The 19,144-nt window shown below is 38.9% G+C and overlaps 1 protein-coding gene across 1 annotated transcript; it reads left to right on the top strand.

The window, feature by feature from the left end:
* Nucleotides 1-8,423: 8,423 nt before the first annotated feature.
* LOC149954429 (uncharacterized) lies at nucleotides 8,424-18,544 on the top strand. Its single transcript, XM_090170339.1, has 6 exons — nucleotides 8,424-8,531; nucleotides 10,615-11,085; nucleotides 14,588-15,336; nucleotides 15,395-16,916; nucleotides 17,867-18,239; nucleotides 18,452-18,544. The coding sequence occupies exons 2-5, from the start codon at nucleotides 10,641-10,643 to the stop codon at nucleotides 18,235-18,237; spliced, it is 3,087 nt and encodes a 1,028-aa protein (XP_090026465.1). The 5' UTR covers nucleotides 8,424-8,531; nucleotides 10,615-10,640; the 3' UTR covers nucleotides 18,238-18,239; nucleotides 18,452-18,544.
* The last annotated feature ends 600 nt before the right edge of the window (nucleotides 18,545-19,144 follow it).

Below are 19,144 nucleotides of genomic sequence, written 5' to 3'. Positions count from 1 at the left end.
TTTTCAATGACTTACCTTTGCCGTTGTAAAGTTACTCGCAACTGAAAGTTTAAGTTATCAAAGGGGGGAGATTATATGGCGTGGGCCCAGGGCCGTATTAAGGCATTTGCCAAGTGTGCCATGGCACAGGGGCCCCCAAGGTTAGGGGCCCCCATCTTCGAAATAAATGTCTCTATTGGCATTTTAAGTTTATAACCACATTGGTGTTAATAGAGTCAAAAAGTAAGGTTTGAAATTTTTTAGGGGCCCCAAATTCTATTTTGCACAGGGCCCCCAATATTATTAATCCAGCCCTGCGTGGGCCTTCTTTAGTTCTAGTCTATTAATAACTTGTTTAAACTCGTTAGAAAACAAGTATTAAATTGCGACCGTACCTTAAAATAATTGATAACTTAGGTTATGGTATAAAAACATGTGACGTTACATTTTTAGCTACCCTCCCCCCTGTCACATCTTGTTACACTTATACCAACCCCCTCAGCCTATTACGTAATTTGCGAACGGGCCAAACCGGGTCGATTAACATTTTGACGCCCCTTGGCTTAACCAACAGGGCTTGACAAGCCAGTCAAGTGGGTATGCATAGTACGTTCCCTTGGGCCTGACTATAGTAGATCTAATTTTGAATAAAACGTTTGAGAAAATGGAAAAATATGTATCAGAATTTTGGCGCCCCAAGAAACGTGCCTACTCTTCCTAATGGTTATTACATGTACATCCCTGGGCAAAAAGCAAATGCCACCAAAATGGCACCATGAAAAGGTTGATGCGCATTTTTAACGTATAAACCCAGGCTAGAAGTACTCTTTTGGCCAATAAAGTACCCTGTAAAGTACCGCTTTTTTTCACTAATGGGTTTTTCTCTCCACACCTTCACCTATAAAGGTAAGAATGATAATCTTAATACCACGATGATTTATGATGTACTCATTTACCAACACTTACAGAGATCTTAATTTTTCAACTGCACCCACTCCCTGAATGTGAGGAGATTGGCCACATTTTAAATTGTTACGCGGCTTCTCCTATAGCGCAGAATCTCTCCTGCTGTAGAGATGGTCCTCTCAACATCGGCACTTGTTGCCGGAATGCCTAATATAATGTCCTACTGACCAGTTCGGCTAAAATTTGAATTTGTTTTTTGGTAACTCCGCCATAATAGTACCACGTAACAGTCTATAGGGGCTGTAAAGGCTCCGCCAAATATTGGGAGATCTCGCGTCCTAAACTATTCTCCTGAGCGCTGCTTGACGGCATCTCGGCTGTCCGGACGGACCGAACCCTTGACCAAAGCCTTCCTGTTACGAGCAAATTTTCCCGATCCTCCTCCTCTTCACGACTTCCATCGGCTGCTGGAATTCGAGCTGCAAACTCTTTTAGATTTCGGATTGCGTTTCTCTCCGATAGCGACCGGAGACACCACGTACTCCGGATACGCAATCTCTTCTTGCAGCTCTTTAAAATAGGGCACTCCTGCTGCTGTTAATTTATCCGTCATACACTTCCAGATGTAATATGTTATCTACTATGGTTTTTAAACATAGATTGTTTTTCATCCAAACCTATATAACCTGTTTTTATTAAATAAACTAAGCACTCGTTTACTCGCAATCAAGGAGTCGTGTTCATCGATTATCTCGGCAATGCCACGCTATTCCAGAAGCTGCCTTGGCTAGGGCGGAAGACTACGATACCACAAGTGGCGACGGGGATAATTTGGTCTGCCGAATTTTCAAGTAAATTCAAGGCGCAGCTCTTCCGTTTCCATGGCATCTTTTCTAAGCAGCGTCGTGGAATTCGTTCCTGCTGAAGAAGATTGGGCTCTTATGTGGAGAGGCTAGAGATTTTCATGGCCGTTAATCAGATTGACGACACATTGCGCGCTGGAGTCCGGTTAACATCTGTGGGTAAGAAAATATATTATATATATTAAACTTATTATTTACCATGGTGAATATTAGTAGAAATTATGTTTAATTCAGAGAAAACGGTATGGTATTAGAAGATAAAACTTATTTTATACAAGACGTTTCGAGCCGAGGCTCTTCTTCAGTCGTTCGTTAGTTTTAATTTGATTTAAAATTTTACCACGCGCCATATTCAAGTTCTAATATCACGCGAGCAGAAGGTCAGCGTGTTAAAAAATAAACAAAAGTTTTACTGATTTTAACAATTTACGTGTGTAATAGAATCAATGTAACCGATAAATCCAAAGTATATGTAAGTCAGTGTGAATTATTAAAATATAAATATAAAATAAAATAAAATTTTAAATCACAATATTACCCCAATTAGTTACTTCTTGACATCCTTTATCTAAATTTAAATTACCTAGTTTACGAATATACAATCCTTCATAGAATTTTCTTTTGTACCAATTGGTTTCCCGTTTTAAAATTTTGTAATCATCCCATTTAATAGAGTGGTTTAACGTAGACCAAATATGTTTTGAAATTCCGTTATTCATATCGCCCTTAGCCACGCAGGATTTATGTTCACGTATCCTGTCTAAAATGGAACGTTTTGTTTCACCAATATACGTTTTTCCACATGAGCAAGGGATTTCATTGATAGGAAACTTAGGATTATTATAAATCAAGCGGTGAAATCAAAAGAAATTACGGAAAAGGAGAGATTTAGATTCTATAATGACAATGTTCAGACCCCTCATATTTATGGAAAACCCAAAATTCATAAGCCGAATAACCCACTACGAACTATAGTAGCTTCATATGGAAACCCAACGTACAACACGGGAAAAATTTTATGTAATATAATTTCCCCTTTAATTGGAAACAATATTTCTTGTTTAAAAAACTCTGAAGATTGTATTAAAAAACTAAAATCCCATTGCCCTGTCTTATCCCGGAATGACGTCTTAGGGAGTTTTGATATAACCGATATGTATGGTAGTATCCCTATAAATGAAGCCCTTAAATTATTGGAATCTAAATTGAGAAATGACCCTAATTTATTACAAAGATCTCCTCTTAAAATCAATACAATTCTTAAGCTTTCGGAATTATGTTTAAATAGTACTTATTTTGACTTTAATTCCCAAATTTATAAACAAAAAGACGGCCTAGCAATGGGGAATCCATTATCACCGGTTATAGCAAATCTCTTCGTGGAAAATCTAGAGGATACCATTTTTGGGTCGGACATGGACAAAAATCATTTGGCTTGCTGGCTTCGTTTTATGGATGATATATTTTTTGTATGGAAGGGAGACTTGGATTCATTAACGACTTTTCACAATGATTTAAATAATTTACATAACTCTATTCACTTCACTCTTGAACTAGAAGTTAACCACGAAATTCCTTTTTTAGACCTATTTATTAAAAATGTTAATGGTAAACTAACCTTTTCATTATTCCAAAAGCCTACTCATTCAAAAACCTTTTTAAACTTTAATTCAAACCACCCCAACCATGTAAAAACATCAGTCGTAAAAGGTTTAAAACACCATATTGAATCCATATCTGATAACCCAATTGCGGATAAATTAAAAATTAAAAATCAGTTAATTGAATCAGATTATCCAAAAACACTTATAGAAACCATATTTGACAGAAACTTAATCAGCATGCCTTCTGATATGAAAAGTAAACCTAAAGAGGAGGTTTTAGTTTTACCCTATATACCTAAAACCACAGAGAAACTTAAACGTATTTTGAAAAATTATAAAATAAACTTAGTATCAAAAACCACTAATATACTAAAAAATCAAATTTCTCATTTAAAACCTAAAATAGAAGATTCCGCCATTCGAGGCGTTATTTATGAAATCCCTTGCTCATGTGGAAAAACGTATATTGGTGAAACAAAACGTTCCATTTTAGACAGGATACGTGAACATAAATCCTGCGTGGCTAAGGGCGATATGAATAACGGAATTTCAAAACATATTTGGTCTACGTTAAACCACTCTATTAAATGGGATGATTACAAAATTTTAAAACGGGAAACCAATTGGTACAAAAGAAAATTCTATGAAGGATTGTATATTCGTAAACTAGGTAATTTAAATTTAGATAAAGGATGTCAAGAAGTAACTAATTGGGGTAATATTGTGATTTAAAATTTTATTTTATTTTATATTTATATTTTAATAATTCACACTGACTTACATATACTTTGGATTTATCGGTTACATTGATTCTATTACACACGTAAATTGTTAAAATCAGTAAAACTTTTGTTTATTTTTTAACACGCTGACCTTCTGCTCGCGTGATATTAGAACTTGAATATGGCGCGTGGTAAAATTTTAAATCAAATTAAAACTAACGAACGACTGAAGAAGAGCCTCGGCTCGAAACGTCTTGTATAAAATAAGTTTTATCTTCTAATACCATGCCGTTTTCTCTGAATTAAACATAATTTCTAAAAATATATTATCTCATCCAAGATTTATGTTCTCCAGCGGCCACCCTAAATGGGTCGGAGTGTGCAATAACTGGTAGCTTTTCCTCGGAGTCGGGGTCCGGCCCTTGTAACCCATAAGGGCGGTGGCGCACTGGGAGATGTTAACTTCGATCAAATGGTCCTATCTCCTCCTCCGACTTCGGTCAGGTTTGGGCTGGATACTGAGCTTCAGCTCAGGCTAACGGAGAGGGTTCGTGCAAACTGGCCGCCTCGGCGGATTGGGTAGCCTGCTGTGGGGCGGCGGGCCTCCATATGCGGGCACGGCGGTCCTGTTTCCCGGCCTTTTGGAACAACACCGGGATCTCCGGTGCCGGCTGTGCCGGGTTACTTGGACTGCTGTGTGCTCCTCGTTGCCCTTTAGGAGCTCTCTCCAAAGGGTTTGACTCCTTACATGTGTAGGTAGGGTGTCGGCTGGAGTTGCTACAGCATCCATTCTTAAGCCCACTGCTGTGTGCGAAGTGGGGATTGGTCCACCCATTGCTGCACCTTCTGCTGGGTTGAGTGGCTTGCGTCAAAGGTGCGACCATCAGTAGTAGGGTACTGCTACCCATGCTGGATTTGTCATCTGTCCGGGTTAGGTGGACGCTGGCGTAGGGCACTATGATGATAGGCCTCCGGTGGTATGTTCTCTGTTACTAGGTTCACCGGGCTATAAATTCTGACACACTGTTCTCAAGCGGCGCCGAACACGCTGTCATAAAAGGATCTGGTTGCCAAATTAACGGCGCACTTCAACCCGGAACCCAATGTAACAGCAGAACGCCACCGATTCAGTAGACGCCATCAGCAGGCTGGCGAGTTTGTCGCTGATTACGTCGCAGCGTTACGACATCTGCCTGTTTGGAGCGCAAATCGATGACTATCTACGTGATCAACTCATTGCGGGAATCCGGGAGCAGGCCGTTTTGAAGAAATTGCTATCAGTCAAGACCTTGACGTTTGCTGGAGCCATATCCATAGTGCAGTCCATGGAGGTCGCTTGCAAGGATGCTGATGAACTTAAGTTTGGCGGGAGTCCTGTCCCTGTGCAACCGGTGAGGACGAAAGGAGTAGTCCGTCTTGACGAGCGTTCCACAACAACTCGAGATCCATGTTTTCGTTGTGGTTGACAGAATCACCGTGCGCACGATTGCTTCGCTAAAAATAAGGAGTGCAGTAATTGCGGCAAGACCGGACACTATGCAAGTGTGTGTTGATCTGCTACCTCTTCACAAGGGTCTAAGCAACCATGATCCAAGCGTGGTCGCAAATCCAAATCAGTCAGGACGGTCGAGACAACTGATGGCAACGGGATACCGATATTTCATTTCGGATATGACACCGAGCCGCCTATCCTGTTGCGTATCAAGACCAACAAAGTCGAAATGGAGATGGATTTGGATACCGGAGCAGGAGTCTCGGTGATGTCACCAAAAGATTTCCACCGGCACTTCAAATGCCATTTGCAGCCAACCAGTGTGACCTTACGTCCTAACAAATCTAAGGTCAACATACGTCCACTGGGAACATTCACCACTCGACTAACGTATTTATCGGTTTCCCACGATCAGTAATTTTTCGTGGTCAAGGGAGACGAGCCATCACTGTTGGGACGTACGTTCTTCTGCAAGTTTAATATCAAATTCGAAGACGTACTTACCTTGTCGCAAGTGGTCGGTTCCGATAAAGTTACCTTACAGCAAGTACTAGACAAGCATTCAGCGCTATTAACGGAAGAATTGGGATGCGTCAAAGGCAAGATCTCTAATTTAACCCTACGTCCGGAGGCCAAACCGGTTTTCAAGAAACCGCGACCAATGGCTTTTGCGCTGATGGGTCCAGTTGAACGAGAACTTAAGCGGCTACAGAAAGAAGGTACTTTGGTCCCAGTTACAGTATCCGACTGGGCCACACCTATTGTTCCAGTCCTGAAGCCGAATGGTGAAATCCACGACGTCCGAAGACACCATTTGGGCGTTCCGATCTGTCTTTTCTCGGGTGGGTCTGCCAGAACGCCTGATAACGGACAACGGTTCTCAGTTCAAGTCTGACGGGTTCAAGGCCTTTACCAAATCTTGTGGCATTCTTTTCTGCACCGTACCATCCAGCGACCAATGGGGCAGCTGAAAACTTCGTGGGCAGGTTCAAGCCGGGGTGAGAGACGGTCATTCTCTGGACGAATCACTCATTCGCTTCTTGGGTTCCGATCGTTGCATTCTCTGGACGAATCACTCATTCGCTTCTTGGGTTCCGATCGTTGCATTCCCCATACGAAGACTTGAGTTATTACAGGTTCGAAAGTTCCGTACTCGACTAGCTCTTTTACATCCTTCAACGGCACGCCGGGTGTATGCGAAACAACAACAACAAGTGACCGGCTATGGAGGGCACAACCGAGAGTTCCATGTCGGCGATAATGTCCTTGCGAAAGATCTACGTGGAGGTCAGACATGGATGCCTTCTATAGTAGTCAGTCGTGACAGCGGCGCACGTAATTACACCGTGTTGACCGACGATAACCAAGACCGATGTTCCAGGGGTTCCTGTACCAACGGCTGAACCAAAACCAATGACAAAAACTAAAGAGCCGGATATACCAGTTCCGGAGCTGGACGGTTCACCTTAGAGTTAGGACCAGGATCCAGAACCACGACGATCCACCAGACTCCGGAAACCACCGGACAGACTTCAGTACTAATTAAATTTAATAAATCAAATAGTCTTTCCCGAGTTCTAATTTCGAGGGGAAGTGATGTAATCTATCATCTATTATGGTTTTATACATAGATTGTTTTTAATCCAAACCTATATAACCTGTTTTTATTAAATAAACTAAGCACTCCTTTATTCGCAATCACTTAGCCGTTTTCATCATTTATCTCGGCAATGCTACGCTATTCCAGAAGCTGCCTTGGGCCCTTGGCTAGGGCGGAAGAATACGATACCACATTTCCAGAAGCGAGACGATTACCAGGTGGGCAACGGCCTCCCGCTTCTGGAAGCGGTCAGTAAGAATTAACGTCGAGAATTAAAATACTTTAGAATCAGTTAAGCGTGCTTTCATTTTGACTGCTAAAGAATACATTTACAGTTACGACATAATTTTTACATATTTCAGAATTAATTGTTAAACAGGGTACATGACGAATATAAAGAAGTGTCTAACCAATACTAAAATGCGAAGTTTTTATGGCTGCTAACATTGTCTAAAGATAAATATTTGTTTTTGTGTATCGTAATTTACTTTATCCGCGTCTTCGCAGTCCAATTTCACCGATAATATACGAGACTTAGGAAAATTTAAAATAAAACCAGTATTAACGATATCTAAAACGCTCGGTGCTAGAAAAGGAACAACCTTCCATAATTATTTCTCGATTTGATGTGTGGGAAAATTTTAATACTTATTTTTTTTATTTAAACGCTATAGATATTATACTATGTGTCACATTAGCTCGATAGAAATAGTATCGATAGTTTTGGGTCCCGATTAGTGAGTGGATGTTTATGACTTTTACAATAGGGACTTGGCAGTGCTACGTCACAGTTCTTTTTTCAATAGTTTTTATCCTGGGGAGAAAAAGTATACCAGAATGGCGGCCATGGCCAAAGGTACGGCGTGACATCATGCTGCCAACTAGGAGCAACAAACACAACACACCACACAAGGAGAACACAACACACCACACAAGGAGAACACAACCCGTCAAAAGTCGTGGATTTTCTTGTGTACGTTTTTCATTGGCTAGACGCTTTAGCGCCTGCTGCCGTCGGAAGGGAAAAATTCGGAAATTGTCTTCCCCCCACCCGTAAAACGTTCAGCGTAAAGGCTCGTGACGCTCGTCTAATGAAATTCGTACACAACCCTTCGTTAGCGTGTTTAAAGGCTAGCTGCGTTCTCCTTGTGTTTGTTGCTCCTAGCTGCCAAGTCCCTATAACGCTTCATATCTGGCAGCTTAAATATTATTTTGGTTATTTATGCGACAGCTTGCGACTCCTTTGTTTGCATTAAATGAGTATCGACCGCATACTCATTAATTCCCAATTTAGCTAAAGTAAATTGCTTGAAACCTGTTTTACCATTAAGATAGATTAGCTACTAATTAAGACAACGAAAATAGGTAAGCTTAAGGTTAAGAACGATGTAATTAAATGTTGGAATTTCGTAGATATAAAAGTTAATACGCATAATTCTATAAGCCTTTGCTTGGAAATAAACGATGTCAGAATGTATATCTACGGAAAAGCGAAAATTTACTAAAAGGTGGATACGCGGAGTTTGACATTTTGATTTGTACGAACTAAACTAAATATTATTTTAAATTGTCAATTGTAGCCTAGACTATTTTCAGTCTTCGGAAGTGGAAAGATCCGAGTGGTCAATAGTGTTTAAAATTGTGAAAAATTTCGGCCCGTACAAAAGTTAATTTAGTGGCTAATTTGTTTCAAAGTGTTCAATATTGGTTATTACTTCAGGGATAGTACGATTCTGAGCCAATGAGAAGAATAGGCCCCCCTTTAAGTTTTCATTTTTTTAAATTATTTATCGATAGCATTTTATACGCGAAATTTATTGGTGTAATAATTATTATCCGCAAACATGTAAATAAAAAGTTATCGGTAATTTGAGATCTCACTGGCTGTTCTATACTTCGGCCCCCCGGGATAGAGTAGGACACATGAAAACAAACTTTCATTTTGGTCTATACTAATCAAAACCAAAAATGAGAAAATGTTGGTGTAGTAGATCTCGGGAAGAGTTTTAATTAAATATTAAAATCATTATATATATTAAAATAATATGTACCTCAATTGATTTCGTTTTCCACGTATTGAGCACTTGGAGCACGTGATGCACGTGCCGTTTATTGATCATTTTCTTTATTTTAGGCCAAGTAGGCGACTATCGGAAGCTATCGTGGGTGTCCTAGGTTTTGGCCTAAACAACCATCGTGATAGCAAGAAAGGGGTTGTGGTGGCACCGCGCGCCCCCAGCTAGGTTTCGTACAGAACCTGGATATCATGGAAAACCTGGATAAGTCAGGGATCTGTAAAATGGAGGGAAAATGCCAGGGATAGATCAGGGATTTAAATAAATTCGTAGAAAGTCCGGGATAAGTCAGGACCCTGCCAGCGCTCGAGCGAAGTGAGTGCGCGGCGCCGTCAGGCGCCAATACGGTGAACACTTAAATACTCGGTGTGTTAGGCTAGGCACTGCCCTAATAGTCAAACGGGCGAGGGACGATACTAAATTTCGTGGAAAAATTTATTATATACATAGCAAATCAAGCCAAGGAACGATAAGGTACTATAATAAAAAGCTAATTTTTAGGTCAAAAACCTAGGTAACCTACGACATCTCCCGATAGTCGTCTACTTAAAAAAAGAAAATGCTCAAAAAACGGCCAGTGCATAACGTGTTCCAAGTGTTGAAAACGCGGGAAACGAAATTGATTGAGGTACATATCATTTAAATATTAAGTTAACACCCAAATCCCTTATTTATAAGAGTAAAGTATAGTCTACACACTCATGTCTACGTCATGTAATCTACAACAACTACAAATTTATTTTTCAGTATTATCCTTAGTACACAACAAAAATAAATTTTGATTTCACGTGTCCTGCTCTATCTCGGGGGCAAAAGTATAGAACTTAAATTTCACTAGTCACAAAAATGCATTGAAATTGTTGATTTTCAAAACGCGTTCACTTAACTAATTATCATTTGCGGTAACTAAAAAAATACCATCGTACTTCTTACAAACTGGGCTTTCATATATTAAAAAACCAAACAAAAAAGAGGGGCTTGTTCTTCACAATTACCAGATTCTGATTAGTCTGTGTAATATTCAAAATAAAATTTATTTAAAACTTAAATATAATTAGATTTATCCTATTAATGCACTTTTTTCCTAACTAGCCACCTCTTACCAATTTTCCACTTTTAGCCACTATTTGCCACTGGTCTGGACTTCTCTTCAAAAAAGTGGCTTGTTAGCATTACTGGCTATTTTTATAACAAAATTAAAGGGTAATAATTAGTAGCATGGGCTAATTTATAATTCAAGTGTTCAAGATTCTATAAGCAGAAAGAAATGTTAATAGATTCAGAAATTGTACATTTACAATTGCATCTAATTTTTGTTTATCTTACTACAAAATCTGAACTGGTCAAACCTATCATTAAAATCTTTTTTGCAGATAAATTACATTGTAGAATAGCTAAAATGGAGGAACTTGAAATGCTCAGAAGTGTGCGAAATCGGATAAGATGTGCTACAGTTAAAAAACTGCGCGAGGTCGAAATTAAAATCCGAAATGTCAAGGTTACAGGATTTACTTTCCATTTGAAAGAGTTAATAGGCATACTTGAGGATAAAAACACTACGCTCGCTGAGTTCAATTACAAAATACAAAATAATCTGAAAGACAAGAGGGATTTAGATGAAGATGTACGTACCAGTGAAGAGTGGCACGAGACCATAATATTGTACATAACCAAGATCAAATTGGTGTGTAAGAAAGCGCAAAGTCAACATTTCAATCAATTGAGGAAGGAGCCCTTTTCGATCTCCGAAAGTAAAGATGGCGTTTCTACCTTGCCACCTATCTTTAAGCTACGAAGCACTCTAAACTGCAAAGTCGAAGAGTCAACTGATCTCTTTTCTGACGGTAAGGTATCTCAATCATAATTACAAAACCAGGACGTACAAGGAGCCTTTAATAATGAGCAATTTGATAAATAATTAGTCCCTAGTTAAGAGTTAAGGGACAGGCATTTGAATAATTAAGCGGAGGTTTGCTATTTCTATAGTTACAGGTACACAAGTGGATAACACTTTTCATTACTGTGCTAAAAACTATGTGTTAGTTTATTTGAAGTAGTTCATTCGATTATAGAAAGCATTTTTGAGCTAACCTGCTTATAATTTTTTCAAAGCATAATACACGTTTGCAGTCAAATTATTTTTACTTTGGCTGCATATTGTCCAACCAGTAGAATATTGTTTTTTATAATTTTAATAAATATTACAAATGGTATTGCCTTAAAACAAAATTTCCCATATCAACATCAATAGAACAAAAAATCAACTTTAGACTCAAAACGTTATTAAATTAACAAAGCAACTAAATGAGAAATAGAAAATACAAAATTTAAAATTATTAGAATGTTCCTGATACGTAAAATATACGGGCGAGAAACTATTTTATAGACAAAAACCAACCCATTGTATCATAGGTCTTAAACAATAAAATTTATATGGAAGACAAAAGTTTAAGCGAAAACCAAAACTATAAGTGAATGCTCTAATAAACACTGCGTGGGCTCATGACGACAACCCAAAGAAGCCGATAAAAATCAATGCAAATAAAAAATAGAAGCAAGAAGCTCATAAACTGCTGGATTTTCGTCTGCTAAGCAGACACTTTATTGAAAAATTGTCTGCTTAGCAGACGAAAATCCAGCAGTTCATGAGCTTCTTGCATTTGCCACTACGTGGCTCTATGTAAACTGAAAAGGCTAATTGTTACAAAAACACTTGCCAGTTGCCACGCTTTATTTTATCTTTATTTTGAAAATTGGGACTCGGAGACATTGAATTGGGAATAATACTGCTAGTATTACAATTTCGATTTCGGTTGCCATGGTTACGCGGGACCTGTTCTGAGAAGACTGTACGAAATTCATCTTTATAATTAGGCGGTAGCGCCATCTATATTTTGTAAAGTTATATGATTCGCTCAAAAATTCAATTGCAATATAGTTGCCACCACTAGAGACAGATGCCGCCACGGTTGAACGATATAGTTGATAACAGACTTGGAAATAGTGATATTTTATTTTAAATTTATTTTTATTGAGAGCCACTGGCCCAAGCGGGGGGGGGATTGGGGGAAAAAATTAAAATTAGGTAGGGAAAATAAGAAAATAAAAATTGGTTACGTTACTTACATAACATTTATTAACTTTAAAACAAATAAGTATATTATAATATCGCACATTTTTTAATTAAATTGAGAGCCCCGGTGGCCCGCAACCCCCGTTCGAATGATTTATTTTAAGAGCCCACTGATTTTTATTAAGAGCCATTGTCCCCAAGACTCCCGCTAATTCCAAATCTGGTTGATAAAGTCTCCATATTGAAAGAAATTGGTCCCGCGCCAGCCAGATTTAGTTGTACCTCTATTTATTCCCAACTCAATGCTCGGAGAATCGGAAAACCGCGCAATTTATCATCTGTCTAACGATGCAACAGTTTTTGAAGTAGCTAGTTTAGCAACTACAACGAATCAAGGCTGCGTTTGAAAAAATATTAGAAATCACTGTTCAGTGTTCGCTACTTTAAAACAGCAGGCTTTTAATTCGGATTTTGATATTTCTAGTTTCGCAAATCATTTAAGGGGCTGTTCGGGGCCCCCTCATCTAGATTTGGGGCCCCTACAAGCGAAATAAAAGTAGGCTGCAGCCTGCGTAGCCTACCCCTGGAAATAAGGAATTTTTAAAACTAGTCCTTAGGATTAGTGACCCCTATTGTCTACAAAAATAAACTGGTCCTTAGGACCAGTGACCCTTACCATGATTTTTTTTCTATTGGTCCCATTGTAAATGATTTTTTATGGAATGTGAAATTTGCATAGGTCTAGACTTTAGAAACTATATAAATGTGTATTATTCAAGAAGGCGCGAATCATGAATCGCGCCGCGTGGTGTTTTACTTCATTATTCATTCTAACTTAATACCACTACTAAAGGTTGCTGGTAACTTCGTAAGCCCTTCATCTCTAGTGTAACGTTTATTGTGTTAGAAAGAAAAAAGTCGGAGTAGAAATTGGAAGAAAGCTTGAATTTTTAAACTGGTCCCGCCTCAATGCCCATAAAAAAAGTGAATTTTTAAACTGGTCCTACGGCTGGTTTTGGACCAGTGGACGTGTGTTATTTCCAAGACTGCTGGATATTCGATGTAGTTTTGTCTAAGTACCGTCACGTACCCTACATCATTTTTGTTGAACAATGAAAAATGCTAGGAACTAGAACCGGAACCGACAAAGCGCAAATTTAATATACATGTATAGAAAGGGGCACAAAATCTTACGCGGCGTGGGGGCGCTACTAACCCAAGCTCCGCCACTGGAAAGTTGTGCCCTAATGAATATAAATTTAAATTAATAGGTTTTTCTTATTAAAGATTCGACTTTTTTCCTGTTTATATTATAATATATAAATGAGTTACTTTCATTTTATCTTGCATCTGGAAAAAGAAGGGAATTATTCGCTTTAAACCTGGATTTATCAAGGAAAATGGGTTGCCAATAGCTGTATGAACCCTATTCTTATTGTATAATGATTTAAGAAAACTATTACATTTGAGTTATTGATTTTAAATTAAAATGACTCTTCGATCAAATTATTTGAAGGACTTGACCTTATTGTACCTTCGCGAAACTTTGGCTGACTAGGCTGCATTTCAACGGCGCTGAAGCCTTACACTTTAGACTACTATTTTCCGTTGCATTCTTGCTAATTGGTGTGTTATGTTACTGCTATAAAATGAAAAATTCAATTACTAAGCGCACGCCAAATACTTGACGCTTTTCTTATATTGTTCATATTGTAATAGTAATAGCTGGGAAGGCCGATACTTCACAACGTTGTCATATATTTCCAGTTAGTTTTAGTTAGTTTACGTCTCCCGAAATGGTTATATCTTATTTTTCGAATATTTCTGAAGCTGTAGGGCTTATTAGTTAATTTTGAAGTTCCACTAAAATGGCGTAACGCTATGAGAAAGAAATACTGTCGTTGATCAATTAGTTTCCGCTTAAACTTCCAATTCCCGCCACTAAGCAAGATCGTCATTAATCTACTAATATCAACTTTTTGCCTCTAGTCCGCTATTTGCCACTGGCCTGGATTTTCATAAAAAAGTGACAGGGAACCGGACAAACTTGTCTGTTTTGTTAAACAGCTGCTCGCGCGTTTTATTACCGCCAAACTTTTTGTTCCTCTCTTATAGTTTTGTTAGGCTCTTATTTTTCTTTTGAGCTCTTTTATAAAGAAATTTTGCACAAAATGTGAGGAACGCGCTCATCACAGTTTACCTTATCTTATCAAAGTATCATGGCGCCGTTGTTTCGCTTTTTCATAATACTAAATATTACCCTCGTTTTTCAGGTGAAGAAAATGGTGAAATTATGATAGTGAACGAATCCGTACCACAACGCGGCATGAATCCGTACTCCGACCCTAAATATCCCCGACACTTGATTAGCACAGCCTTCGAGTGCAGCGCTTTCGGAAATTCTCGCTGTGAGCAGAGGCGAAAAGGAGAAGGTTTACATCTGCAAGATGGGGTAAGTAAAGGACAGAAGACCCCGGTTAGCGTCATAGAAATTGTCGATTCTGACGACGAGCATGGTACACAAATAATGTCGTCAAAAGATGCCACACCCGAGAAGGAACTTAAGATTTCAAATCACCACATGATGATGATCCCGAATCCAAACACGCGAGATTCAAATGTAAGGCCGTCAAATTCAGGACATCACTCTGTGGATATACCACTGATAACCTCTTCGAAAATCGAAGAAGTAACCTCTTCTTTGGCTAAAGTACAAGCAACTGCATCACGATCAGTCAACGTTCCACAAAGCCATACTCTTTCGGGCTATTTGGACTTCGTTGGTTCCATCGCACTTTCCCAGAAGAAAGGCAAGCATTCCAATATTAGTTTAACGTCGGAAGATGAATTGTCAAACGCCGCACATATCAGGAGCACCAACTGCGTTTTTAATCGAAACACCATTAACCGCGACACTGGTAAGGATGCTTTTTCTGCTCACACCCTTTTACCAATAGGCTCAGGACGAACCCCTCGTTTACAAGGAATGAACCAGTCTTATCGTGCGTACCGACAGGACATGGTAATTTTTCTTAGAACTCTTAAATGATTACGAAACTAATGGTGTAACGATGTTGCAGCCTAGAAAGACTGATGTGTCGTTTCCAAATTCCGCGGCTTCATCAATACATGTTTCCAAACGCAAATCGTGCGAGCCGCCATTCATGCACCTGAACATCAATGAATTAAATCTAACAAATTCTTCAGATTATCAAACCACGGTTTGCGATGATCGTATCCAGATTTTCCATAACCTACCTGAGTCTGGCGTTACTAATATCGAATCTGACGGATCTCATATCTGTCAGGACCATACTTTTGGGAAATATTCAGATATTCAGCCCGGGTTCCGAGACCAACACAACAAATCGTCCTACATCCAAAACGGGTGTAAAACCACTTGTACTGAAACAGTTTCTCTAACCCCTCTAGCTGCTGCTGCTGACAATTTGGAGTATCTAGGATCTTATAATAACCCTTCCAGCGATGGAACTGCGTCTCCCGAGACTCAAAGCAACTCTCCCGAGACTCAAAGCTACTCTCCCGAGACTCAAAGCTACTCTCCCGAGACTCAAAGCTACTCTCCCGAGACTCAAATCCACTCTCCCAAGGCTCAAAGCCACTCTCCCAAGGCTCAAAGCCACTCTCCCAAGGCTCAAAGCCACTCTCCCAAGGCTCAAAGCCACTCTCCCGAGCCTCAAAACCACTCTCCCGAGCCTCAAAGCCACTCTCCCGAGCCTCAAAGCCACTCTCCCGAGACTCAAAGCTACTATCCCCAGACTCAAACCAAATCTCCCTACCCTCAAACCAAATCTAATGAAACGCAAATTGAAACTGAAGAAGATAACGATGACCTCGAAAATATGCAAGAGTCATCTGATGAAAATGCCAATGATTCTGTTGTTAGTTTAAGCGAATACTTCGCCGCTGATGACCCGCTGGTCGATAAACAAGTGATCCCGCAACTGAGTACTCTATATAAAGAACGACAATGTTCATTGAATCCTCAAAACATCTATCTTGACCAAGGAAAACAATATTTCAATACTCATATCGACTCTGGCCACAGCCAAACATCCTCTTTCGAAGTTCAAACAAAGTCAGTCGAAGATGGGAAACGCACGACCAACATACGGCGTCCAACGATAAGTCAACCCACTCCACTATCGACAGGGAACACTAAAACCCATGGTCACAACAAACGAAGTGTTTTTCCCGACAGTCAGCCCGAAACTATCAATATCCAATCTACGCCTTTTGACCGTGCCTATATTCAACCCGAGGTTCTCGACAATCTAAATTCGCCTATCAATATCCAAGCTGAAAGTTTAAACACTCTAACTGACCATTGTCTCGGTAGGAAAAGCAATTCTACTGACGAGCAAGACCAGATGATTAATGCTGTGTACGTCGACGATGAAGTGGCTATACTGGCTAACAAGTCCCAAAACACGGTTTCGATGTCTGCAATCACCACCAACGACTTACAAGAGGGACGAAGGTCAATTTTAACTTCAACCTCGGACAATTTTCTTGGTAGCAACAAGCCAAACCAGGTACCATCAGCAACTGGTTTCGCTAAAGCACACACTTCAATAACCGGTAAATGAAGATGATAAGAGTTGGTACAAATCCCCTTTTTGTTTTAAATTAACCGGCCTGGTTTTTTACTGCTTAAAGGTATTTTAGGGTTTATTTGGATTTCTTAAAGACTTTCGCCTACCAAATTCCTTACACTTTCAAAAATACGTTGAATAAGAGCACTGTACTTGGATCTGCTTATTAGAGGTCATTTCTAGGGGCCCTATGCTATTCTTAAAATAAGGCTGGTGAGGGCAGAGCCATTGTATTGAGACATACGTTACCAAAAGTGTATAGCCATGTTCTATAAGTGTGTCAGTTAGTCGAAATAATTACTTATAGCAATGTGTAGATTGCCGTCTTACGTTAAAATATTAGAGGCTTTAGTGATAAAAATACGCAATTTGAAAACCTAAGGGTGCCAAAATTTTCCATTTGAAAAAAGTCAGTTTAAATGTCGAAATCACCATTTTAAATGTCAAGATCTTCTGTTTATAATATTTGTTTTTATTAAAAGGTTTTTGAGATAATCATTTTGAAGGTTGAGATCGATATTTATTATAGCTTTGAATAAAAGTAGAATTTTTTTTTTTCTGTAACCCGGCCACCTGAATTAAGGGCTTCAAAAGTCGCATGATGACTTAGGCCTAAGGTGGTTCTTTGGGTATTAGCCTAGCTGATTATTATTATTTTTTAATTCCGTGTCACTAATTCTTAAAGTTATTAATCACGAGATTGGTTTTTATAAATCATTTTATATAATTTGGCATTGACTGTCCGTCTCACCGTTAGGCTTAGAATCGTAAATAATACATCCCACGATAAGGAATATAGAATACACGCTGTCTCAATTTGGGCACTCGATGACCCGTATATTTAGTATTTGCCGGAAAAATATTATTGATACTTGTTCACATGGGGGAGTTGAGTGTACACGCGTGTCCCTGACATCCTGTTTAATTTTTTTTTAGTTGATGGCTCGTCGAAAAGAAAGTCCAACGAGAATCAAAGTGACACTCCCGAGACAAATGAAACGGCAACCGGACAACGCGAGATGAAAAGGGAGCTCCTAAAGTGTCAACATTGCGATTTAAGTTTCTACATGGCCACACATTTCGTGATCCACTCACGAGAAGAACACGGAGACCCTAAACCGTTCAAATGTCGAGAGTGCGCCTATTCTACCGATTTAAATTATAGGCTGAAAGTTCACAACCTGATCCATATTGAACGAAAACCTTACTTCTGCCCTTTGTGCCACCAGCCGTGTCGCAGCGCCTATTTCCTGGTGAAACACTGTCAAAGTCACACCACACCACCTACAAAACCCCTCTCTGATTAGTAGTGAGTGAGATTCCATTCAATTGTAGAAATTAGTTTTAGTTAAATATTCAATTTCTTAAGTATTTTATATGTTAGACCGTGAATATCATAAGAAATTAAGATATTTGTCACATACTGTCAGTTATTTAGCTTGTTTCAATGAATCATATTCCTGATTTCGGAATTAAATAACTTATTAATATATAGTTTAATAACTCACGTTTTATTTGCAGTAGCTTCAGCCAGAATCCTGTTTTAAAGGCTGATACTTCTCTCTACAGACAGAAGATAAATTCTAGTACTTTTGTTTCGATGGCCTTTTTAGTTACGATCAATACTTTGATCATTTCGAAGATGATTAATTAAAATTTATTAACAAGTTGTTAATATTCTAATTTACAATTAAAGACATTTTATTTCATTGAATGTATAGTCGTTTTTTTCATTGGAATAATAAATATAAAAGGCAATGCATTTTTTTTTAAATGTTTGTACAATCATTATCCAAGCACATAAGATAAAAAAAAATAATAATCAGCTAGGCTAATACCGAAGGCACCACCTTAGCTCTAGGTAGCAGACGATAACTTAGATCTCTTCCTAACACGTAATAGTTCTGTTAATTTGGATCGCGTAGGTAAATTCCTATAATTTACCCTGAGCTTGAAAAGATTTGTCTTTGCGATCAATTGTACGAATGACTACAACTATCAAGAATGAGCGGATAATAAATGGCCGCAACCTTTGTCTAAGTGATTTCCGAGAAATATCATCCACCTACAAGAAGAGAAAGTAGATATTCGTATCGGAGTGTCTTTTCTCTTACCAGGAGGAAATAAGTAGATTACACGCTGAAAGGGGGGTGGTTTTCCTTGCGGGACTCACAAGGCGAACAGATTTCTTACCAACGCTTGTCTCGCTAACTC

Source organism: Leiobunum rupestre, chromosome 3 (assembly GCF_980474605.1).
Source record: "Leiobunum rupestre chromosome 3, qqLeiRupe1.1.hap1, whole genome shotgun sequence".
Taxonomy (NCBI): Eukaryota; Metazoa; Arthropoda; class Arachnida; order Opiliones; family Sclerosomatidae; genus Leiobunum; species Leiobunum rupestre.
This window is presented reverse-complemented; position numbering and strand designations above follow the sequence as displayed.

Coding starts and splice junctions, on each gene's coding strand:
- LOC149954429 (XM_090170339.1), top strand. CDS start 10,641: ATGGAGGAACTTGAAATGCTCAGAAGTGTGCGAAATCGGATAAGATGT. Junction 11,086..14,587: donor AACTGATCTCTTTTCTGACG/GTAAGGTATCTC, acceptor CTCGTTTTTCAG/GTGAAGAAAATGGTGAAATT. Junction 15,337..15,394: donor GTGCGTACCGACAGGACATG/GTAATTTTTCTT, acceptor ACGATGTTGCAG/CCTAGAAAGACTGATGTGTC.